The sequence below is a fragment of the Eublepharis macularius genome, chromosome 18 (assembly GCF_028583425.1).
Source record: "Eublepharis macularius isolate TG4126 chromosome 18, MPM_Emac_v1.0, whole genome shotgun sequence".
Taxonomy (NCBI): Eukaryota; Metazoa; Chordata; class Lepidosauria; order Squamata; family Eublepharidae; genus Eublepharis; species Eublepharis macularius.
The window spans coordinates 8,652,580-8,672,774 of record NC_072807.1 but is presented as its reverse complement, the minus strand read 5'-3'; the positions used below and the strand labels follow the sequence as shown (position 1 = coordinate 8,672,774).

At 45.9% G+C, this 20,195-nt stretch overlaps 1 protein-coding gene across 8 annotated transcripts in view; it reads right to left on the bottom strand.

Annotated features, from left to right (window-relative positions):
- POSTN (periostin) overlaps positions 1-20,195 on the bottom strand; it is a 77,111-nt gene that overhangs the window by 17,271 nt on the left and 39,645 nt on the right. For 6 of the 8 annotated variants that reach the window (XM_055002433.1, XM_055002436.1, XM_055002435.1 and 3 more), the window contains exons 11-17: positions 15,058-15,194; positions 9,721-9,851; positions 7,426-7,556; positions 6,615-6,717; positions 5,740-5,807; positions 3,729-3,774; positions 3,334-3,414 (exon numbers count right to left, since the gene is read on the bottom strand). In XM_055002433.1, coding sequence (XP_054858408.1) covers positions 3,334-3,414; positions 3,729-3,774; positions 5,740-5,807; positions 6,615-6,717; positions 7,426-7,556; positions 9,721-9,851; positions 15,058-15,194 — 697 coding nt within the window. The remainder of the gene's footprint in view (positions 1-3,333; positions 3,415-3,728; positions 3,775-5,739; positions 5,808-6,614; positions 6,718-7,425; positions 7,557-9,720; positions 9,852-15,057; positions 15,195-20,195) is intronic. The other 2 variants (XM_055002434.1, XM_055002438.1) reach the window with 1 other exon arrangement.

The window sequence follows — 20,195 nt, the reverse complement described above, 5'->3', positions numbered from 1 at the left end:
AATTGGCAGCAGCTCTTGAGCTATGATGATGATGATGATGATGATGATGATGATGATGATGATGATGGATTTATAATAACATTTGATTTATATACTGCCCTTCAGGACAACTTCAAGCCCACTTAGAGGGGTTTACAAAGTGTGTTACTATTACTATTATCCTACTCAGAGCAGTTTACAAAGTGTGTCATTATTATCCTCACAACAAAACACCCTGTGAGGTGGGTGGGGCTGAGAGAGCTTTGAGAAGCTCACCCAACTGGCTTCAAGTGGAGGAGGGGGGAATCAAACCCGGTTCTCCATATTAGAGTCCTGCACTCTTACCCACTACACCAAACTGGCTCTCCATTTGTAACATCTGTAAGAAGTACAGAAGGTCATAGATAAAGCTGGAACTATAGGTGAACAGTGGCTGCATTTGACCAAGTAAGTCATAAGGTTGCCAGGTTTCTTACCTTCCCGGCAGGAGAGGGAGGACCCAACACTCACCTTTAAAAAGTGCAGAGAGCATCTGAGAATGGCAGGAATGTCCCACTTCACAGAAGTTGGGGATATTCCTCAAGGTTAGAAGTATTGGTGGAGGGCCAAAATATATTCATACATATGAAGAACTTGTAATCACTAATTTTACATGCAGTTTGTTAAGATAAAAGGTACTATATGCTTTAAGATAATGTTTCAAATACGGATAACCTTGCCCAGAGTTTCAAGTCATAAGATAATAAGTTGAAGCAGAACAGACAGCTATTGTTAGAAGATAGTTCTGAAACCCTACAAATATGACAAGCTGAATTGATTGGGAGCTTCTTAGAAGGGGCTTGTGGAGAAATGCTTTTATTTTGACTGTGTAGAAATCCTCACCCCCATTTTAAAAAGTGTCTTTTATCTGAGAACACTGAGGGAAATCCAGATGCTTTGCAAGCCATACCTGTTCTTGGCCTTTAGTTCTGTGGAATGGGCCAGAAGGCTTTCTGCTAGAAGCTCACCCCTCCAGTGTGTGTATGTGTTGGTGGACAGAGACTTGGAGGACTAAAATGCCAGAAAGTTTTCTTCCTGGAACCTCTAGGAAAAGCCTCTCTGACTTGCACCTTTGACTTGCCCAGGGGATGGGTAAAGGGAGAGAATAATACCTCCTGACACAGAGAGGAGGCTCTCTTTGACTGACTTGAGCTGGGAGCTGAAGCAGCCTTGTAGGTGGCAGACATTGACCATGTGGAGACTGGAGGCCTGAACCATTAAAAGTATGGGAACATCTCAATAAGCTAGATCCAGAGGAGTTAGCCGTGTTAGTCTGTAGTAGCAAAATCGAAGAGTCCAGTAGCACCTTTAAGACTAACCAACTTTACTGTAGCATAAGCTTTCGAGAGCCACAGCTCTCTTCATCAGATGTATCTGATGCAGTTGGTTAGTTTTAAAGGTGCTACTGGACTCTTTTCGATTCTCAATAAGCTGGAACTTTTTAAGACACAACACCTAAACAGAAGTTCTAAGCTAGGCATGTACCAGGAGAGGGAAAGAGGAATTACATTTTTACCAGTTGCTTTTGAATTCCCTTGAATGCTTTGGGGTTGTGCTTAAAAGTTTTTTCTTTTCTTTAATAATTTTTTTAAAAATTCTTAAATGCTGGTAACTATTCTCTGTACCACACAGACTCCCACTGCTCAACCATGCTACTTACAACAGGTGCCCCGAGAAGGGGGTAGTCTGTTGGCAATTGGCTGATGCCCCACAGGTGCACAGGTGCAGTAGACACTCCCTGAGGTAGCCAGGTGCTATGTAGCAGGAGACTGGGCAAAAGGCAGGGCTCAGAGTGGCAAGCCTGCACAGGGGAAGTGGGGAGCCTTGACCTTCCTCATAGGCAAGTCCCACAAAGGCCAAGCAATGGCAGTGGGTGCTAGAGAGGGTTGGGGCTCCACATGGGTGGCAGGTGCCAGGTGGAGACTTGGACTGCCACTGGGGAATCCCAGAGGGCAAGGAGGGGCAGTGATCATGGATCAGCGGAGCTGTTCTGCCACAAGGCTCCTTGCCTGTGACCTTCTAATACTTGGGTATGATACTTTCTTGGATTCATGTAATTGCTCTCCTTTAACTTTATGTAGCTGCTATAGAAGATGATACGATGTTCTGTTGATTGAGCCAATATTAAGAATGCTGAATAATTATGTTGTATTAATAAAGGCTTAGAATGGAAATAGAGATTCTGTGATAGCATTACTTGTGTATAACTCCTGGTAACGACCCTAAAACGTCGTCCGTAGCGTACCTAATTAGACACTCAGGGCTTCTTATGTGCACGCCTGTCAGGCTTGACCAAAGTCATCCAGAACAAGGAGTAAGCCCCAATCGGAGGCCCCAGCAAAAGAGCCTCTTCCAAACAGTTGGGAGAGAGCTCGATTGGGCTTGGCTCCCTGGGATGTGTGGTTTCCTACAATTTGGATCTTAATAAGATCTACTTTTTTTAAAGAGAATGCTGTGAAAGAATATCTTTGTATTAAATCCTGGTTTTCTGGCTTTGATCCAGTTCATAGCTAGATTGTACAGTAGGCTGAATAAATGCTATACTCCAGCCTTTGAAAACGCCATTTCCTCCTGGGGAACTGATCTCTGTGGCGGGGAGATCATTTGTAATTCAGAAAGATTTCCAGCCACCACTTGGAGGTTGGCAACCGTACGATCTTATGTATTTTTTTAAATTGGTGTTTCTGCACTTAAAAATTACAAAAATAGATTTAAATAGAATTGGCCTGGTTCTTTTTTAACAACAAAACCCCCTGTTGTAATCGATGTCATACTTTAAATATTAATTAACAAACAAATGTGAAAAGCTGTGTACAGAATCTGCCTTAATATAATTAGTTCTGACACAAGCACATACCCAATCAACTTTTCCATTGAACTTGGAATATTTACTAAACTTTGCCTCTTTGAGATTCTGCCCCCTTCCCCAGTATCAATGAACCCTGTATAAACACAAATAGTGGCTTGCAAGTGAATCAATAAACATGACAGCTACTTTTCCCTGGCAGGAGCCAAGGACACCAGAAAGGACAGAAACTGCATTTTTCATGCTTCCCAGGACAGTTTGGAGCATGCTCACTACAATGTCCCGGCCTGAGGTCAACGGTTGACTGCCCCATCTTGGTAAATTTGGAGGAGCAAGGGGAGGGCTTGCAGCAGTGGTTGGCATTGCTGAGGGTCTGAGGTCTTGTTCTCCATCAGTTGCAATTGTGGCCTCTATTTTTCCCACAACTGGTTCGCATTGATTGTTCCATCAAACTGCAACAGTTCCCTAAAAATCTGCCATCATTTATGATAACAATCAAGCACGTTTACCTTCTTTATTAAGGCTGGACTCATAGCTGCTTTCAAATACTTTAATCTTGGGATCCACAACTTTAGTAATAATTCGGGTCGCTGAAAACAGAAAGTGGAAGAAGGGAGGCAGATATAATAAAACCCAGCCAGCCCTTGTAAATGGCTTGGGGGCTCTGCTGTTACAGAATGGGATCTGTGGTAAAAGGCCTTGAAGAAAATATCTAGGGAAGAGACGACTGAGTGAGGACAGTTTTGTTCTGGTGGCTGCCTCGTGACATATACAGCAATATCTTGACTCCTGACCATTGTCTGACAGCCCTAATAACCCAAATTGATCATCACGTTCCCCCTTCATAGTTCTCTGCCAACCCAAAATGGATTGGCCATGTGCATTAAAAAAAACACACACTTACTATAAAATGTCTGTGGAATTTCTTCGAATGTGCTGCCACGGACATACTAGGAAAGAAGGAAGATGAGGTAATTGTAGAGTATATTTAAGACACGGGGAAATATGACAATCCAAAGTGGAAATGCAGCATTAGTGTTCAGTGATCCACATGGAGGTTCATTTGCAACAGTGGTGAAGTGCTTCGAAAATGGAACTTTAAGAGACATGACAAAACATAGCAAATCCACAAATAAAATAACACAAATTATTCAAAAAGGCTTTTGTATTGTAGGGAGGGGTTCTCAGATGCTTCGCTAATGAGTTAGGGACCATAGACTTCACCCATAGACTTCACCACTATGTTGCTTTATGTACTATCTGTTGTTTTAAATAGGTGCTCCTATGAGCTACCTGTGCTTCATGTTGTCTAATGTCAGTCCTAGAATTGTTTATGCTCTGTTTCAGCACTTCTTCAACTTCATACCAGATTCTTGCTAAGGCTATGTCTTTGTAGACTTGTGTTTATTTACCCTACAGCAATGTTTACGGAAATGTCCTTGATATTGATGGTTGTTGTGGGTTTTCCGGGCTGTATTGCCGTGGTCTTGGCATTGCAGTTCCTGACGTTTCGCCAGCAGCTGTGGCTGGCATCTTCAGAGGTGTAGCACCAAAAGACAGAGATCTCTCAGTGTCACAGTGTGGAAAAGATGTAGGTCATTTGTATCTACTCAGGAGGGGTGGGGTTGAGCTGAGTCATCCTGTAAGAGTTTCCCAGGGTGTGGAATGCTAATGGCGGGAGGCTTCACTGTATCCTGAGGAGGTTCTTTTGCATATGGATTGGTACTTGATGTGCTAATCTTCTCTGCAGGGCTATTGTCGAGTGTGGAGTGTTTTGTTAGCCTGGTGTTTTTCAGAACTGGAAACCATGCTCAGTTCATTCTTAAGGTTTCTTCTTTCCTGTTGAAGTTTTGCTTATGCTTGTGAATTTCAATGGCTTCCCTGTGCAGTCTGACAAAGTAGTTGGAAGTGTTGTCCAGTATTTTGGTGTCCTGGAATAAGATACTGTGCCCTGTTTGAGTTAGGCTATGTTCAGCCACTGCTGATTTTTCAGGTTGTCCAAGTCTGCAGTGTCTTTCATGTTCTTTTATTCTTGTCTGGATGCTACGCTTTGTGGTCCCGATGTAAACTTGTCCACAGCTGCAGGGTATACGGTATACTCCTGCAGAGGTTAGGGGGTCTCTACTGTCTTTTGCTGATCGTAGCATCTGTTGTATTTTTCGGGTGGGTCTGAATACTGCTTGAAGATTATGCCAAGACTGCTTGAACTGCAATGCCAAGACCACGGCAATACAGCCCGGAAAACCCACAACAACCATCGTTCTCCGGCCGTGAAAGCCTTCGACTATACGTCCTTGATATTGACTGTACTAATCTCACACTGGCCGTTTCCACACGGCTTACCTCTCTTCGTAATGTCCCAGTAGATCGTGCAAAAACTGCAGAAGATCGCGTTTCCTCACGCGAGATTTGTGCAACGTCACGTGACATCGTGCGAGGAAATGCAATCTTCCGCGTTTTTGCGTGATCTACCGGGACATTACGAAGAGAGGTAAGCCGTGTGGAAATGGCCACTGTGTAATCCACCTTAAGTCTCACTGAGAAAGGTAGACTAGAAAGAAAGAAAGAAAGAAAGAAAGAAAGAAAGAAAGAAAGAAAGAAAGAAAGAAAGAAAGAAAGAAAGAAAGAAAGAAAGAAAGAAAGAAAGAAAGAAAGAAAGAAAGAAAGAAAGAAAGAAGAGATTATGAAACATTATAAAGCACTGCATAAACCCTATCATTATGTGGGTAGCATCCCATTAACTGCCGAAACATAAACTCCCTATGGCTGTGTGAGACCACTGGGTCAAATGAACAGTAACAGAAAAGAGAGAAATGATTTCTGGAACTTAATATGACTCTGACTTACAAGAGCCCTTAACCATAAACACGGGGCTGCCACCAAAAGTGGCAGTCCGGGATTCAGTGTAAGAATACCTTGATCTGAATGTACTTTATCAGTTTTTTAAGAATTGTTAGGAGCTCATCACTTCCAACAGGCAAATCTGAAATAAACATAAAAGAGATTAAAGCCAAAGAGCACTCTCAGAAACACAAAAGCTGGCAACTACTAATGCCTGTTTAAATCTTGAACATTCCGCTTTATTAATTTAGTATTTTAGCTATTTTCTAAATCTGAATAACGGAAGAGGAGTGAAAGAGCACAGTAATAAAAATTTCCAGTGTAGCACTTTTCTTTCATGTGCCTGTAAGCATAAATATTGGCATAAATTTCATTTATGATTGCCCTAATGTGCAGATCTGGGCAAACAGCTTGCTGAGTTAACTGAGGAATCCACACAAACAGACACGCAGGCTATCTGTCTGAGACTGGCAACTGCCTATTTATCAAGTTCTTTATTATAGTTTGACTCCTCCCTCCCTCCAAGGAACTCAGAGCAACATAGGCCCTTTTCACACTACTTACTGGCTTCCAAAACATTGCGAAATGTAGCACAAAAACCGCAGAAGATAGCGTCTTCTCGCGACATCTTGCAAAACTCTCGTGAGAAGACACTATCTTCCACGGTTTTTGCACTACATTTTGCGATGTTTTGGAAGCCAGTAAGTAGTGTGAAAAAGGCCATATATTGTCCTCTTTCCCCCATTTTATACTCACAACAACAACCTTGTGAGGTAGGTTAGGCTGAAAGACAATGACTGGCTCAAGGTCACCTGGTAAGCTTTAAGGGTGAGTTTTGAGTCTGGACTCCTTGATACAATGCTCTAACCACTATATAACACTGACTCCAACAGGTTAACATCCTGACTAAGTAACACTGCCTACTATGTTAGAATAAACTGCTACCTACCTGCAGGATACAGGAGCTTGTCTATTACATGAATAACTCCATTGGTTGCCATGAGATCAGATTCTTTTGATTTCAGTTCATTCACCAGAAGACTGTCATTTACCTAAGAATAAAATAATAAAAGAAAGGGCAGAGTGTTTTATACAGCTGAAAATAGATAGTTCAGAATGAAGTTTATTTCAATTAACGGAATTCCTAACACAAAATATGGAAATCCCTTCTCAGGAGAAACCAAGAGGGACTTTTGCATATTCTTCAGTTTGGGATGGAGAATCCAGATGTTCCTGGGCTGGTTCAAATGCACACAGTTGCTCTGTGCCTTGTAATGGTTCATCAGGCTTTGAGGGAAGAAAGTGCTGTGACAGGGCAACCCCTGCAGAGGCTTTCAAGGCAAGAGACTAACAGAGGTGATTTGCCATTGCCTGCCTCTGCAGCCCTGGCCTTCATTGGAGGTCTCCCATCCAATTACTAACCAAAGCTGACCCTGCTTAGCTTCTGAGATCTGATGTGATCAGGGTCACCTGGGCTTTCCAGGCAAGGGCTCTAAATGCAATTCTGCCCTCAAGTCATAGCTAACTTATGGCGACCCCTGGTGTGGTTTTCATGGTAAGAGACTAACTGAGGTAGTGTGCCATTGCCAGCCTCTGCAGCCCTGGTCTTTGTTGGAGGTCTCCCATCCAATTGCTAAGCAAGGCCGACCCTGTTTAGGTTCTGAGATCTGACGAGATCAGGCTTGCCTGGGCTATCCAGGGCAGGGCTGGGGCTGCTCTTACAGGATATTTGATGGCAAAGAGCTCGTCTCACTACTTACCACTTTCACATACAGTTTGCCTCCTTGGATAGTTTTGAGAATATTGGTCACGCCAGGTTCAAATCCACTTCCGATGAAAACACCCCGTGTTAAGTGATAAAGCAGAATGCTCCTGAGTGCATTTATGTCACCTATAGAAGGGAGGGGGGCCCACAAAGGCATTAGGCAATGTCACAATAATTACATTTCTAGCTCAGTATCCTGAATCCCTGGCCAAATTCTGAAAATGTCCTGCTTTTTAAACCCTATTATCCTATGAAAAGAAATCCGTAAATTCAATAACAACAACAACAACAACATTTGATTTATATACCGCCCTTCAGGATGACTTAACACCCACTCAGAGCAGTTTACAAAGTATGTCATTATTATCCCCACAACAAAACACCCTGTGAGGTGGGTGGGGCTGAGAGAGCTCTGAGAGAGCTGTGACTGGCCCAAGGTCACCCAGCTGACTTCAGGCGGAGGAGTGAGGAATCAAACCCAGCTCTCCAGATCAGAGTCCTGCGCACTTAACCACTACACCAAACTGGCTCAACCTCTTGATATGTTGGAAGCAAGAGAGGAGAAATCCAGAACTTCTGGTTCTTTTTCTGTTTATCCTGAGAAACGTGAAAATGCAAAGAGCCCGGAGGGCCGAGTACTCAGTGAATCATCGGAGTGAAGTGGGAAGGGCTCCTGGTGGTATATAATCTTGGGGGTGGGAGGCAGAGAACCCCCTACTCTGGAGGCACCATCAGCCAGCAACAACCCAGACACTCACTCCGTCAGCTTTCTCACTGGTTACTCCGACACTCTGGGATTCTTTTCTTGTTGAGTTTTGCCTCTTTTTCCTCCACTGGTCTTGTGGGACGGGAAATTCATTAATTTTAGATTCGGTCTGCTCTTTGTCTCTGATGTGGTTAGATATAATATGCATTCACTGGTGGCACTTCCCACATCACATCAAGTTTGGCCCTCAGACGGAGCAAACTTGATGTTTGCTGAGTGGGCCATACTGCAAACCCAGGTTGGGCGAGTGGGCAGAAGAAATGTCCGTCATGCTCTACCCTCCCCAGCTCCAAAGCTGCTTTGGGGGCTGACCCATTTCCTGCTTCCTCCCTACTCTGACATCACCATCCCCCGCCCAGGAAGAGATCTTCCAGAAGAGGCAGAAAGGGGTGAGCGATATGCATCTCTAAAGCAGAATCTCTCTAAAGCAAAGCACCAGTCTTCTCCTCAGACACTGAACTGCTCTCACAATAAAAGGCACTACAAGCAAATTAGCCAATTTATGGTGGCAAAAGGTTCTGTCGGCCATAGCCCCCTTTGTCAGATACATGAAGTGGTTACCTAAGTGGGTGGAAGTATGTTGTCTGAATAGAGAATGAAGGGGGGGGGGAGGTTTTCTCTGTATTCAGGATACCTGTGCCCCCCCTTTCTTGACTCCATATATACCGATCCACTTGGGTGACCCCATTATGATGAACTTGGCGCTAGGCTCTAATCCATGGAAGTTTCTCCTACATTTATTTAGAATCATAGACTCATAGGGTTTGAAGGTACCTCTAGGGTCATCTAGTCCAACCCTCTGCACAATGCAGGAAATTCACAACTACCTCCCCCCACACCTCCAGTGACCCCTGCTCCATGCCATGCCCAGAAGATGGCAAAACACCGTCAGCATCCCTGGCCGAACTGGCCTGGGGAAAACTGCTTCCTGACCCCAAAGTGATGATCAGCCTTACCCTGGGCATGTAAGAAAGGCCCACAAGAACTAAGCACTGATGCAACCCTTCCTTCCCTCCCTCTCATGGTCTGCCTACATTCACAGAATTGGCATTGCTGTCATATGGCCCTCTAGCCTCTCCAAAGATGGAGTGCCCACCACCTCCCGAGGAAGCCTGTTCCACTGAGGGACCGTTCTAACTGTCAGGAAGTTCTTCCTAATGTTTAGCTGAAAGCTCTTTTGATTTAATTTTAACCTGTTGGTTCTGGTCCAACCTTCTGGGGCAATGGAAAATTTGTAATTCAGGTGACCCCCAGACTCCTCTTCCTTGTCTGTTGCAATTGTTGTCGCAACTGACTAGCATGACAACCCCACCTGTCCAAATAAAAATAGGTTCTTCTCTTGGCAGTGCTAAAGACTACGAATTTGGATACCAAGGTTGCCAACAGAGGTACCATCATGACCATTGGCCCCACACCAAATAAGATCATAGAGGCTGTGAGTGTTGCCAAAGCTGATCTTTGCACACCGTTCATTGCCCCCAGGTTGCTCTTCTCTCCCCCCCCCCCTTTATGTGAACTACTTACTGATAAGTTTCTGTTTCTCTTGTTCAGTCAAGCCTTTAAAAGCATCATTGGTTGGGACAAACAAAGTCCAGGCTCCCTCCTGGGACAGAACTTCTTCTAGATCGGCAGCTTTCACTAGGCTCAGGAATGTGCTGGAAAGTGAGAAAACACAACAGGATAAGTAACAGAAAATTCAGCACCGATTCCGAAAGCAGCTCTCATTGGGTCAGTTAACAGCAAACAAATGGCTTCATTATGCATTACACAACCCACAAGGTTCCTGTCAACTTTGTAATGGCTCTTTTATGGTCCTGTAAGATAGGTGGACAGGCTGGCGGAGTCACGCCACTCTCACATAAAGAACAAGGGAGCTATTCTTTCCGTTGTTTCCCCATATTGATGAGGCAATTGCTAGCCAAACCAAAGCCAAAACAGTAACACATCAAAAGATTAATACTTCTCTTTTACTTTTTTATCATCAAATGTAGAGATATATAGAGATCACTCGTTGGTACTTTATTTTTTTTTATGCCGTTCTTTTTATGAAAGATGAGAGTAAGACCATTGGCAGACAAACTGAATCAAGGCAGTTAACCTCCATAGCAACAAGCGCTCTCCACGTCTCTGTGTCCCATACAAAGCACTAGTAATTAGAGGATTGTCAAAGTAATGACACCATCGGCTGGCTGGCATCAGCAACGCAGAAGGCCGGGGGCACATTGAAGAAGAACAACATTTATCCCCGTGTTAGTCTTTAAGGGGCTGCTGGACCTTCCGCTTCATTTTGCTGCAATGGGCTGTCGAGGCCCCACTCTCTTGCAATTAACATTCATTTGCAGACCAGTACAAACTAAAATAGGAAGCCAGATGCAAGCCCAGGGAAAATGATAAGGCAGACCCCAGGGCTGGGTCTAAAATGAAACCAACAACTTCACCATTAGGGCAGCCCTATCCACAAGCGTGTATCACTTTTAGGTCGCTTTAACAGTCACGGCTCCCCCTGCTGTATTGTGGTTTTGAAGTGGCCGAGAATTCTTTTTCAGCAATTGAGCTCCTGTTCTAAGATTAGAGTTCCAAGGCCCGAGTTCCGTGGGAAAAGGGCACTGAATGGATGAGCAAAATGTCTGCTACACGAATTTAACTCTGTGGTATTGGCGTGTTTTTTAAAATCCTAGCAGTAGTTGTCAAGATACTCATACCTGCCTCATCCTCTCATGCCACTGTTGTCTTGTCTGGGGGTACTTGGGACAATTACTGAGACTTCAGGGCAATTATTGTCACCCACCTTCAGGAGGGCCTGCAAGCCCTCTTGGTCCATATCAACAGAATAAGATATGAGCTATGAGGCTTCATGGGTGCAAAAGGCCTCCTTTCTGTTTGACTGGATATGGGTGATAGGTTTATCACTTGCCTGCTGATGGCAGGCAATCTCCCAAGGGTTTGCCTGGTTGCCCGCCAATCACTGGCAATTGGTGGAAGGTGGTAACCTGCTGGTGACTGCCCACCACTGGCAGGCAACCCAGGAAAGTGTGCACCAGGCGTGCTCTTGGCCGGACACAATGGCATCACTTCCTGAAGTAACATCACTTCCTGAAATGACATCATCACACCAGCCACAGGCATGCTCCCGCACTTTGCTGGGGTCAATTTTCCACCCCAAACGGGCCAGAATTAGCCCCGCACAAAGCATGGGAGCGCACCTATGGCTAACACAATAACTATGCAGCATGAACTACACTAAGCAGATTCCTTTTTGACATGAGTGCACAGCTAGATCCAACCCAGTAGTCCGATTCACAGAAGAAAAGGAAATGACTTTTGGCCGGGATAATCCAACCAAAATTCATCTTGTTGATGTCAGCGGAACAACATTCGAGTTGGTTAATGGCTTAAGACAGTTGGGCATAGATAAATTTTGGAAAGGACCTTCATGGAAACAGGCAATTGAGGCCAAGTTGTGGTGAATCCAGTTCTCTATATAATTCCCCTGTCTTTTATGTTTTTTAATGACACTGCAGTTTGAAGCCAAGGACTATGGGTGATGCTTCACCCCTTACTGTTTTATTGACGTTGATCTGTTTTATTGATTTTGTAAGCTGCCTGAAGAGCCAGGTAGCAGAGAGGGGGCAGGACACAAATGAAAGCAGGAAAACTGGGGCGGGTGGGAGATGTTCCCTTTCACAGTCTCTTGTAAGTAATTCAAGTTGCCCTGAATCATAGGCCATTTTCACAACTTTAAAATAGTGCGATACTCACAGAATGCTGCCAGCTTCCTGGTGCAATTTTTGATGCCATCCGTGATGATGGCGCTTTCATGGCTGCCTGCCTCCGATTTGTAAATGGATGGCGTCAAAAATCACATAAGGAACGGCAGCCTTCCATGAGTACTGGCACTATTTTAAAGACGAGTGAAAATGGCCATAGATTTTGGTGCCTTCTCTTGCTTTTGCTGCCCTGCCATCATGGGGAACCAAAACCAAAACAGGTGTTTGTAAATGTTGTTCCCTGATTCTTTGCTGGCAATGTCTGTGAAGTACTCATATAATGTTATGCCAGCTCTGTGCTTCTGAAAAGAGATGTACCCAAAAGTTAGCACCAGAAGAAGTGGCACTGAATTCTGCAAAGGGATAACAAACTATAACTCTGCCTCGGGCCATCAGAGTTATATAATTGGCTGTGGTTTGCCCAAGACAGAGCCCCTTCCCATCACTGCATGTGTCTGTTTTCTTTCAGGCAGGTGGCAATCCAACAGGGAGATTTTGGGACATGGCCATCACAGTCCCCAGCAATCCTCTCAGATAGCATTTCCAGCTCAGCTCCAGGAGCATTCTCCATCAGACAGCCGTTGGATCTATAAGTCTACCTTACTGACAGTGCAAGGGATAGCTCAGCCTGCCTCTGAAAGGTCCCTGGGAGCAGCACACACGGGTGCAGTTGGCATACCGGACAAAGGCAGTTGGAAACCTGCATCTGGCATCCCCTTCATGATTTGCAGTTTAATAAAGCCTGGGCCATTCCACACCTCTCTCCCTGTCTGTTTGCTTGTGTGCAGATGACATGAGCTCTGTGCCCCTCCTTGTCCCAACTCCCCCTCCCTGCTGTCACTTCCCTGTAGGGCTGCCCCTTCACACATCCCAGAGGGTGGGCTCTGGCTCAGGGGTGCTAATGCTGGGGGGCTCCTGGAGGTTCTCCGGATGTCACTGGACCTCTGTTTTGTTCTGCTGAACACTGGTTTGCTGGCACTCTGGAAACTTAGCCCACACTGAGGTCCGCACCCCCTTCCCCCTTGCACATACTGCAGGGGGCTGGGAGGGACTTGGAGGCTTGTCCAAGACAGTCTGTGGCTGCTCTGGGAGGGGGTGTCTCTGAGAGAGTCCCACACTCTCCCATCTGATAAGCCGTGCAGGTTGTTCGCGCATGGGGGATCCAAGGTCAACGCTGGGGTGCCACTGCCATGGATGCCACAGGGGAGGACTCGTGGAGCCACGTCCCAGCCAAGATGAGGGATATCTGGAGCACCCCATCAGCTAGACCAACCTGTTCCCCCTTTTCTGGGGGGGGGATCAGAGCCAGGACTTTAGCCTGCCCCCCCTTCTGTCCAAGTGGGATCTGAACCAGGAGTCCCAGCCACTGAGCCACGCTGATCTGTGTGATATTATCTGCTTGGCCCCATGCTGCAGGTGATGATAATAATAATAATAATAATAACTGTGCTTATATACAGCTGTTCTAGACAGATAAGTGCCCCACTCAGAGCAGTGAACAAGTCAGTGTTATTATCATTCCCACAATACAGCTGGGGAGTTGGGGCTGAGAGGAGTGGCTTCCCCAAGGCCACCTACTGAGCTCACGGCAGGAGAGGGATTTGAACCAACAGAGTGCTGATTCACAGCCAAACCACTTAACCACTGCGCTACAGCAGCTCAGTGCTCAGTTCTCTTATGTGCCCAGAGTAATGTTGATTACCACCTTGGGGCCAGGAAGGAATTTTCCTCCCGGCCAGATTGCCCCAGGGATCCCGGAGGTCTTTTGCCTTCCTTTGGGCACAGAGCAGGGGCTGCTGAGGGAATTGGGGGAGGGGTTGTGGCTGTGAATTTCCTTCACTGTGCAAGGGATTGGATGAGAGAGTCCTTGCAGTCCCTTTCCGCTCTACGTTTCTATGACATGAGAGTTGAAGCGAGGAGTCTAGTGCCTGCAGTCACGTCTCTCGGGAACCTCCTCTCCAGCCTCTGAGGCTTGGGGGTTGGTTCTGGCTGTCAGGGGTTGTGGGTTCAAGCCTGGTCTAGGTCTTTTGGGTCCTTTTGCCTGTCTGTTGTTTCTTTTCCGGGGGAGGCCTGCGTGTGGCTCAGAGCACGGGTATTTGTGAATGGGTGGGGCTTTTGGAGGGGAAACACCACAATGGGGTGGGTGCTTGGTGTGTGTGTCCCCCAGGCTCGAGAGGGGACCTCTTGAACCCAGGGCCTCCGGTGCAGTGCCACAGTTGCAGGGTCTTTCCACCCTGTTTAGCCATGGGTAAAAATGAAAGCAAAAGAGTTTTCAGCTAAACATGAGGAAGAACTTCCTGACAGAGTAGTTGTTCAGTGGAACAGGCTTCCTCGGGAGGTGGTGGGCTCTCCTTCCTTGGAGGGATTTAAGGAGAGGCTATGATGATTCTGTGACTCACTATGAGAGCACACAGATCGTGAGAGGGGGGGCACGAAGGGGTGAGCTGGTGCTAGGCTGTCATGGCCCTTTCTTACATGGTCAGGATAATGCCGATCTCCACTTTGGGGTCAGGCAGGAATTCTACTCCAGACCATATTGCCCGGGGATCCTGGAGGTGTTTTGCATTCCTCTGGGTATAGAGCAAGGATCCCTCGGGGAGGTGAGGGGAGAGAGATCTGTGAATTTGTGAATTTCCTGCATTGTGGAGGGGATTGAACTAGACCCTTGAGATCCACCTCTAACTGGTGGCTCTTGGAGAACAGGGGAAGTGACATTGAGAGGCAGCAGCTGCAGAATGCTCACTGCTTAAAACTTCGAATTAACCAAGCCTCGGCAGGGCAAAGGCTCTGGAAGGGGAGAAAGTCTGGCACTCCAGAGGCGGCGGAGAGCTGTGAGAGAATCCTTCCCCTCCGGAGCAATCTCCACTGGCTCTGTCATTTAAAACTACACTTCCCAGCTAACATTGAGTCTCCCGACACATGAAGGGCACGTGTCAGAAGTCTTGTGCAGAGAGTCTCTATATCAGCCTAAAAGTAGTTTGTTCATTTTTTAAATATGGATAAATATTCCAAAACACAATGTGGAAATTCAGAGTCAGGAATTTCAAATTTCAGAATTAGAACAGTTTTGACACAGTCAAATATCTTGGCATACCTGAATCGTTTATCCGATTTCAACACTTCATGAAGAGTTTTTTCTGCTGGTTGGATAATCTGCCTGAAAACATGAATGAATCCGTTCCTTCCTTCTTTGCTTCCTCGGATCATGCATGAATTTTCAATACATACCGCCTAATAATAAATAAAACATAACATGCCAGTCTTGTGGGAAAACACATAAAGCACATTTTAAATTATCAGATCCCCCAAACATGGCGCTATGCAAAGTGTTATTCAGTTGCAGTGCAATCTTAAACACAGTCACACTCTTCTAAGTGCTTGATCTGAAACAGATTTAAAAGGTAACTCTTCTTAGGATGATACTGACCGTTTCTTTGCAAATAGTTTGCAAGAACTCTTTATGGAAATAGACTAGTAACAAAACCTGTTGTGGGAAAAAATACAACGGGCTCTAGAAAAGGAAGGATGGGCAGGCGGGCATTGCCTCTTCCTCCTCTGTGACTGATTCCAGCTGGGTGAAGATGGGGGGCAGACATTGCAACCTGCTCCATGTCTGATCTCAATGGGGTGAAGGGGGGGTAGGCGTTGCCTCCTGTTCCACTCCTGATCCCAGCTGGGTGAAGGTGGGGGTGGGTATTGCCCCCTGCTCTGCTCCTGATCTAAGCCGGTGAAGGTGGAGGGTGGGCAGTGCCCCCTGTTCCGCTCCTCATCCCAGCTGGGTAAAGGTGGGAAGCAGGCATTGCTGCCTGCTCCGTAACTGATTCTGGCCTGGGCTTCCCACCACGGTGCATTCTTAGAGGGACGGGCTGACTCTTCTGGGCTTCCCTCTAGAGGTGCACTAGGGTAGGAAGTGAGTTGTCTGCAACACAGTTAGCCTTTTATATAGTAGGATAAGTCAAAAGAACTTTAAGGGTTTCATGAAATTAATATAAACATTATTTAAATGACCTCTTGGAGAAAGAATACTCAGTGGGTCTACACAGAAGTAAGTTCCATTTTATTCAGTGGGGTTTACTGCCAGAAAAGTATTCTTGGGGTCATAGATCATACTTTCTATTTTGATCAGCATAACTCTTACTCCAGAGTGCATATTTTTTTCTCATTTTATCAAACATCTTTACAGAGAACATATAAATTGAAACAGGGATGAGCTTTTGGGGATCATGCTCTGGTACATGTACGGTACAAGCCTAACCAGAGTTACACCTTTCTAAATCCATGGAATCCAACGTTTTTTACTCTTCTAAAACTTCATTTAGGGATGCACTACCATGTAGGCATTACAAGGAATATTTACTGTAAAACAGTGAAAATTAAATAATCTCCCATTACAGAATGAGAAAGTGATTTAGGAAGCAAAAATAACATTGAATGAGGCCAGGTAACACTGGATGTAACACAGCCGGTTATAACACTGGGAAGGCTTTTAATCGAGATTTCTTTAAGAAAAAAGCAAGTGTGATGAGTCAACAGAAGCTAATTACCAAGCTCAATACAGTTTAACTTTAATTATAAAATTGATGAGACAAAAGTAAAAGGAGGGGGGAATCCATAGTTATGGACAACTGGAAATATAAAGGGATTAATGAGAGTACAGAAATTAGTTTTTAAACTACTTTTTAAAAGCCCAGACCCAAGACTTACCTAGGGCCCAGTTTATGGCCCATGGGGGTGGAGGGGCACAGGGTGTGGCAGCTGCCATCATCAGGGGTCCAGTGGCTCCCTCTGGGCGGGGCAGCATGACAGCCTGCATTCCAGGTGCCCAGTCAACCAACCAGCAACCGGCTGGCTGGGTCCTCATTGGGAAGTCTTTCTCACCGGTAGGCCATGAGGATGCAGTCTTCCTCTGGCTGCCGGTGGGGAGGGAAAGTTACAGAGCCACCAGACATCTGGCCTCCAGCTCCTGAACCAGCTTTGTGGAGAGGCCAGGGAAGGAGCAGAAGAACTGGAAGCTGCAAGGGCTTCACACCAAGGGGAAGAAGATGTGGGTGTTTGGGGAGGAGCAGCTGCCCAGGAGAGCAGAGATGTCAGAAAGGCTGAGCTGGAATGCTTGGATTGTGGCAGCGGGCTTTTTCAATGCCGATACAGCACAGCATGGCCATTTTAGGGAGGCAGCTGCAAGAGGGAGTCTGGTGGGATGTTGGCCAGAATGCAGAGTAGCTAATGGGCTGGGTCACTTTTTCTCAGCAGCTACAGGCAGGAGGGTGCCATCTTCCTTGGGGTCTCCAGCGTTGCACAGAGTGAGGAGCCATCTTCCTTGGCAGCAGCATGCTCGGTTCATGGTGTGCAGCAGCGAGGAGCAGTACCCGTAGTCCGCCTGACTTCACCACTCCCAGCTCGCAGTGCAGCAGCAGGCCCAGGTGCAGCTACAGCCACTCAGGCTGGAGGTTGACTGCATCCGCCAGACTGCCCTGCCTCTGGGTGTGAAGGCACTGTGAGGGGTTTCTGACAAAGCGGGAGCACCTTGTAGTCTAAGAGTCTCTCTGCACAAGACATCTGACACACAAAGAACACATGTCGGGAGATGCAATGTCAGCAGGGAAGGGTAGTTTAAAAAGACAGAGCTGGCAGCAGAGCAAAGGCTTTGCTATATAGTGGAGCTGTGTGAAGGGGCTGTGAAATGCTGGAAGGGAAACTTCAGCCCATTATAACCTCTCCAGCACCAAGGCCAGCTCTGGAAGGCAGCTCCAGCCCATTTCCATTCCTTGCTGCCCTCTGGTTGTGATCCCACACAGTTTTAGACTGGAAAGGTGAAATTGACACCTCTTTTGGGGAGGCAAAGATGAAATTAACAAACCATCTGAGAACTGATCTCCACTGGTGCTGTGTTTTTAACCTATGCTTCCCAGCTAGCATTGCGTCTCTCTATACTTGACAAACATACGTCGAGGTGCCTCATGTAGAGGGACTCAAAGTCTGCCTGCCTGGCTACAATCCCAACAAAACACAGCTGTAAGTTTATCAGGTGGAAGGGAACAGCTTATTTATGGTGAGTATTTTCCTCTGCTTCCAAAAGCACTAGGATTAGAGATGGGCACAAACCAGGAAAATTCTGAACCATGTAGTCCGTGGTTGTTGTGGGTTTTCCGGGCTGTATTGCCGTGGTCTTGGCATTGTAGTTCCTGACGTTTCGCCAGCAGCTGTGGCTGGCATCTTCAGAGGTGTAGCACCAAAAGACAGAGATCTCTCAGTGTCACAGTGTGGAGAAGATGTAGGTCATTTGTATCTACTCAGGAGGGGTGGGGTTGAGATGAGTCATCCTGTAAGAGTTTCCCAGGGTGTGGAATGCTAATGGCGGGAGGCTTCACTGTATCCTGAGGAGGTTCTTTTGCATATGGATTGGTACTTGATGTGCTAATCTTCTCTGCAGGGCTATTGTCGGGGATAGAATGTTTTGTTAGCCTGGTGTTTTTCAGAACTGGAAACCATGCTCTGTTCATTCTTAAGGTTTCTTCTTTCCTGTTGAAGTTTTGCTTATGCTTGTGAATTTCAATGGCTTCCCTGTGCAGTCTGACAAAGTAGTTAGAAGTGTTGTCCAGTATTTTGGTGTCCTGGAATAAGATACTGTGCCCTGTTTGAGTTAGGCTATGTTCAGCCACTGCTGATTTTTCAGGTTGTCCAAGTCTGCAGTGTCTTTCATGTTCTTTTATTCTTGTCTGGATGCTACGCTTTGTGGTCCCGATGTAAACTTGTCCACAGCTGCAGGGTATACGGTATACTCCTGCAGAGGTGAGGGGGTCTCTACTGTCTTTTGCTGATCGTAGCATCTGTTGTATTTTTCGGGTGGGTCTGAATACTGCTTGAAGGTTATGCTTTTTCATAAGCTTTCCCATCTGATCAGTAATTCCTTTGATATATGGCAAAAACACTTTTCCTGTAGGAGACTGTTTTTCCTTGGTTGTTTGATTCATCCTGGGTTTGATTGCTCTTCGGATTTCATTTCTGGAGTAGCCATTTGCCTGAAGTGCGTGGTTTAGATGATTAATTTCCTCATTGAGAAAGTGCGGCTCACATATCCGTCTTGCACGATCCACTAATGTTTTCATTATGCCTCTTTTCTGTCGGGGGTGGTGATTGGAGTTTTTGTGTAAGTACCGATCAGTGTGAGTTGGTTTCCTGTAGACCTTGTGACCTAACTGAAAGTTTGCTTTGCGGATGACCAAGGTATCCAGGAATGGGAGTTTTCCCTCGATTTCTTTCTCCATTGTGAATTGTATGTTCAGGTGGATGTTGTTGAGATGATTCAAAAACCTCATCAATTCTTCCTCCCCATGGCTCCAAATGATAAATGTATCATCCACAAACCGGAACCATACACTAGGTTTGTGGGGTGCTGATTCTAGAGCTGTTTTTTCAAAATGTTCCATGTAGAAGTTTGCTATAACTGGGCTGAGTGGGCTCCCCATGGCCACCCCATCCATCTGTTCATAGAATTCGTTGTCCCATTGGAAGTAACTGGTTGTCAGACAATGGTGGAATAAGGCTGTTACATCCTCTGGGGAAATCTGATTAATAAGTGCAATAGTGTCTTTTACTGGAACCTTGGTAAACAGGGATACAACATCAAAACTGACAAGCATGTCTTGTGGATTGAGTTTCAGAGAACTGATTTTGTTGATGAAATCTGCTGAATCTTTGATGTAAGACGAGGTTTTCCCGATGTGGTCCTGCAGGAGATCTGCCAGATGTCTAGCTAATTCATATGTCGGTGAACCAATGGCATTCACAATGGGTCGGAGTGGGACTGAATCCTTATGTATTTTGGGGAGTCCATATAGTCTAGGTGGCTGTGCTTCAGTCTTGCATAGTTTTCTGTGCGTGTCGGGATGTAGTGAGGAATTCTTGATCAGCGCATTTGTTAGCCTGGTGATTTTGCAAGTGGGATCTCGTTTTAGTTTTTTGTAGGTGGAGGGGTCCAGGAGTTCCTTAATCTTCATTTTGTATTCCTCTGTTTTCATGATCACTGTAGCATTGCCTTTATCAGCTGGTAGAATGATGATGTCTGGATCTGCATTGAGGGTCTTGATGGCATTTCTCTCCTTGCGTGTTATATTGCTGGTGGGAAGCTTTGCCTTTCGTAGAATCCTGGCTGTCTCTCCTCTTATTTCCTCAGCTTCCTCTTCAGGTAGATGACGAATGGCAGCTTCTACATTTGCAATGATGTCTTCCACA